We start from the raw sequence: 5,300 nt of genomic DNA on the forward strand, positions 1-5,300 counted from the left end.
TAACAACAACAATGTGCATGTTATATGAGTTTTGAGCATTGGTTTCCTATGTGTGTTATATGAGTTGCATAATTATGTAGGTTCGCTGTAGGTAACAATATGGTTTTTATACATGCTAGCACAGACATAGACACTTATGTTCACCTGAATTCTTGCTAGAAAATAATCATGTACAACCACAGACAAGCTTTCAAATATACACCTTTATACTCTTGCACACCTGTTGGGGCACACCCTTAGCCCTGGTCCTGGGATGGTGCTGCCCTCTGCTGGAGGCAGCGAATAAGTTCCTTTCGATTGTCTAGAATGGTGTCAAAGCTCTCCTGCAGACGGGCTTGCTGGTCAACCAATTGGTGCTGCAGGCCCCGGATCCACTGGAGTAGAGCCAAGCGACGATACATCACCAAGTGCACATGGTGCTTCTCCTTCTCTCGTTCTTTATAGTGCTCCTGCGCCTGTAGTTGTTGCACCGCCTGGGCCACTGAGGGTAGAAGGGGGTCTGGAGGGTCAAGGCCTCCAGGGGTCGCACAGGCAGTCTCAGGGCTGCTGCTAGGGCTGTCGATGCTCAGAGAGCTGCTAGCATAGCCGTTGTCTTCCAGCGGAGAGCAGACTGTGCTGACGCCATCTATCTTTTCAGGCTCAGCCCTGGGAATCTCTGCCCCTTCTGGGGGACTGCGAACCTCCCCTTCGTGGAGTCCAGGGACCTGGAAGGCCTGGTTGTTAGAAGGCAACTCAAGGGAGCTGCCCATTTGGAAGGGTTCAACTCTGCCTGGCATCCCATGCCAATTCTCATTGGCATCCTTGGTACTCGCCACAAAGTTGGAGTTGCTGTCTGGTTGGAGTTCCGGCTGACATACTCCAGGAGGTGGGCCCCCCAGGAACTGGGCCCTCTCAGCTAGCCCTGGCTGGACAGCGAACATCTGGTCTGTAAGAAGGCAGCAGAAGAATGAGTCACAGGAAGACAGGGTGGGGTACCTGAAGTCATTGCCACCTAACTGTAAGGGTAAAGCAGCAAGCATGAACCTTTCCCCCTGGATTTTGGTAACATGTCCCTTTGTGGTTTCTCCCCACCCTCTGTAGTTGTTCTCGGTATCCTGCATAGGGCTTTTCCTCCATCCATCTCTGAAATGCTGGTGTCCTCAGTCATGAGACAGTTGGTCTTCTAGTCTCATTTTATTCACTCTCTCCAGATCACCTCACCCTATGTTGTAGCTTAAGAACTATCCATATGTTGGTGACTCCCAGATCTGTCCCACACCAGATTCACCTGTTATCCATCCCCCAAGCTCCACTAACTCTGTATGTCCTAACCAGCTCTCTCCCTCTCCAGTGGTCTCAGCAAGAAGGCACCACTAACCATTCAGTCACCCCAGTCAGAATCCTGGGAGCATCCTAGGAAGATCATTCTCCTTCCTACCCATATTAAATTGGCTACCAAATTCTGTCAACTGTTCCCCTTACAATGTTCTGTGTATGAATGTACATTTATCCATTTCATTTGATTCAGGACACTTTTACCTAATTATTGCTACAACCTTTTTATTGCTCTCCTTGTCTGTAGTTAAAAATGTAAATTTGATTTGTTATCTCTCTGTGTGCCTTCACTAAACTACTAAAGTGCTATAGAGCCTACAGGGCTCAGCTTGATCCAACCTTCAAACTTGTCTCTTGCCACTTTGTCCCTCCCACCCCACCAAGCTGCTCAGAGATCCAGAACATACCATTACTCTCCTCATGGCTGGTCCCCTGGCTTACCCTTTCTGTCCTCTTCCCTCTAAACCCCACCCTTTTCCACTTCAACACTTAGCTCTAATACCTCAACCTCTCTGAAGCCTTCCTGACATTCTTCTCCACTCCTCCTGGTATACATAAACACACACCGTCAACTATGCCTTTCTATGCATCCTCAGTGCCCTGAGTACATACTGTCTTAACCATGTTTGTTTCCTTGTGCTGGCACATGTTGTTATTGTTAAGTGCCATTGAGTCGGTTCCAACCCATAGTGACCCTGTATAGGGTTTCTGAGGAGCAGCTGGTGACCTTGAGCTGCCGACCCTGCTGTTCACACCGACTTTGTAGACCAGTGCATTAACCCACAGTGCCATGCCAGGACTCCATAGTTGATGGCACATTGTTGTTGTTATTGTTAGGTGCCATTGAGTCAGTACTGACTCATAGAGACCTTATGCACAGCAGAACGAAACACTGCCTGATCCTGGGCCAACCTCACTATTGTTGCCACATTTGAGATGGCACATAGTTGATGGTAAATAAATCTCTATAGCTTTTTTAAAAAAACAAAACTATTTTGTAATCAAACACCAAAATACCCAGATCCACTGCTATGGTCAATTTTGACTAACAGTTACCCTGTATAAGGTTTCCAGGGTTCTGGTGTGGCACTGTAGCATAAGCACTGGACTATGAACTACAAGGTTAGTGGTTTAAACCCACCAGCTGCTCCTCAGAAACCTTGTACAGGTCGCTATGAGAATTGATTTGACGGCACTTAACAACAAATAGGGTTTCCGAGGCTGTAAATCTTTACAGAGCAGAAAACCTCATCTTTCTCTCAAAGAGTGCCTGGTGGATTTGAACTGCTGATCTTGTGTCCTACAGTGCCACCAGGGCTCCTTGTAGCTTATAATAACCAAAACCCACTTCTTGAGTTGATTCTGACTCAGAGAACCCCTACAGGGTTTCCAGGGCTATAAATCCTTATGGGAGCAGATGGCCTCATCTTACTCCAGTGGAGCAGCTGGTGGGCTTGAACTTCCAACCTTGAAGTTAACCGTCCAATGCTTATCCTACAGCAGTTTGTAAAGCTTCCAAATTAAATCGGGTGCTTTTCAATATTTTGTTTTTGCTTGTTGGTTGGTTCCGACCCATAGTGACCCTGTACAGGGTTTCCGAGGCTGTAAATCTTTACGGGAGCAGAAAGCCTCATCTTTCTCCCATGGAGTGGCTGATAGTTTTGAACTGCTGACTTTAAGGTTCGCAGCCCCATTCGTAACCACTACGCTACCAGAGCTCCTTACTCTCCATTATATCACCATGTGGTGCAAATGGTTAATACACTTGGCTTCTATCTGAAAGGTTTGAGTCCACCCAAAGGTACCTTGGAAGAAAGGTCTGGCAATGAATTTCCAAATCAGCCATTGAAAACCTTATAGAGCACAGTTCTAGTCTGACACACATAGAGTTGTCATCAATTAGACTCAACTAGATGGCAACTGGCAATTGGTTATAGCCCCAGGACTCGGCACAAAGCCTAGCACTTAGCAGGTGTCAGTACCCTGCCCCTGAGTGAGTGAACTGGGATGAGGGAGCTGCAGTAGTATTTCCATGTCCAGGAGCACATAGTTAACAGTTACAAGAGGTTAAAGAAGCTTGCTCAGGGCAGGAAGAGCTGGGTCCAGTTCTCTTCTCTGCCTCAAGGAGCTGTGATATTTACACGCTCTCCTTTGAACTGGCCCCATTCCTTCCCAGTACCCCTGGAGTAAGTCTATTATTATGTGTCCCTGCCCCAGGCTTGCTCCATCCCCAGGCCCAGGTAATGGGGCATGCCACCCCACTCTTCCCTATCCAGTAATTGGTTTCTATCAGAATTAGAGTTTGCATTGAGAAGAGGTTCCTACTGACAACATGTTACTGTGGTTAGAGAAATTGAGGATCAGTAAGAGATTGAGAGAGACATGGGTTTCACTGGCACTAAGAGGATCACTATAGGTGGCAGGGCTCCTACCCACCCACATTCAGCTGAGGCAGAAGTCCTGGGGTGAATGGTGTAGGGTTGGTCCTTTTGTAACCTGCACCTCCCCCTCAAATCCCTCTCCTAAGCAAAGCTTATGACATGTACCTGAAGATCTTTTCCACTTCAAACATCCTCTTTTCCCTAAGCATGGCCCTGACGGAAGATGGGGTGGGAGTGACGCTAAGGATCACGGTTCTCAGAGTTGACACTCCAGGATGAGGCCTCCACCCTAAGTGAATCTGTAATCGCTTTGTAAAGATGGAATAACAGTGACCCACTTCTACCTAATCTTGTAATAGAGGGAGACTACCCACCCCTAGGAGAGGCAGGATAGAGACCTTCTTTCCCCGATTCTCTCCAAAGGAAGCAACTGAGCTGGACTGAGACTGTAACACCTTCCCCCACCCAATCCCCGCCGCTGAACCCTCCCCCAGCCAGGGTCCCGACTCACCGCCAAGAGGGGTATAGATACGTTCGACACGGCTGGCTTCGGCTCCGCGACGGAACTCGGTACCCTGGACTGGGGGCTCCCGAGGCTGGGCGTCCACCGTTGTGGACTGCAGAGTCGGTAGCTACACGCCCAGCCCAGGCCCTAGCTGCGGAATCGAAGGCGGCTGCGCAGCGGGGTGGGGCGGGGCGGTAGCCCACGTGGGCGGGTTCGGTGTTCGGCTGAGCTGTACGCAAGGGCCCTCGGAACCGTCTGTCTTCTCCAGCCTTGAGTGCGTTTATTGAGGCTTTCCAGGTCCGATTTTATCATCGAACGGCAGTGGGGCCCTCCGACCGGTTTACCTCACTGCAGATACTGATATTTTCAAAATGAAAATCTGATCATGTCATTACCGCTTGTGCAATGGCTTTCCTATTGCAGAGGAAACCTTAAGGCAGTCGCTACAGGGCTCTCCCTTACCAGCTTCATTCTTTGCCCTCCGTGTCTGCGTTGGAGCTCCTGAGGCTGCCACGCAGCTTTTGCACACAGGTCCCCCTGCCTTACATTCTCTTCCCTTCCTGAGCTTCTATTTTAAAGCTCTTCTGACAGAAGTCTGCTCTTGACACTCTAGGTTAGATTACTGTTGTTAAGTGAGGTCAGTCCTGTCTCATAGCGACTCTGTATAGGATTTCCGAGGAACGATTAGCGTTGTTGTTAGGTGCCATCGAGTCGGTACTTACTCATAACTACTCTATGCACAACAGAACAAAACACTGCCCAATCCTGGGCCAACCTCACAATTGTTGCCATGCTTGAGCCCATTGATGCTGCACTTTGCCAATACATCTCTCTGGGGGTCTTCCTCTTTTTGTCTGACCCTTCACCATAGCAAACATGATATCCTTCTCCAGCTACTGGTCCCTCCTGACAATATGTCCGAAATATAAGCGACGAAGTTTGGCCATCCTGGCCTTCAAGGAGTTCTCTGGCTGCACTTTCTCCCAACACAGATCTGTTGGCTCTTTTGGAAGCCCATGGCATTTTCAATATTCTCCTCCAGTACCATAATTCAAAAGTATCAATTCTTCTACGGTCTTCCTTATTCACTGTCCAGCTTT

The 5,300-nt window shown here is 48.7% G+C and overlaps 1 protein-coding gene across 1 annotated transcript; it reads right to left on the reverse strand.

Annotated features, from left to right (window-relative positions):
* Positions 1-236: 236 nt before the first annotated feature.
* On the reverse strand, positions 237-920 carry LOC102815475 (chromosome unknown open reading frame, human C1orf216). Its single transcript, XM_006867528.1, has one exon. It carries the CDS (start codon positions 918-920, stop codon positions 237-239), a length of 684 nt encoding a protein of 227 aa, XP_006867590.1.
* Between the last annotated feature and the right edge of the window lie 4,380 nt (positions 921-5,300).

This window comes from Chrysochloris asiatica, unplaced genomic scaffold (assembly GCF_000296735.1).
Source record: "Chrysochloris asiatica unplaced genomic scaffold, ChrAsi1.0 scaffold00106, whole genome shotgun sequence".
NCBI lineage: Eukaryota > Metazoa > Chordata > Mammalia > Afrosoricida > Chrysochloridae > Chrysochloris > Chrysochloris asiatica.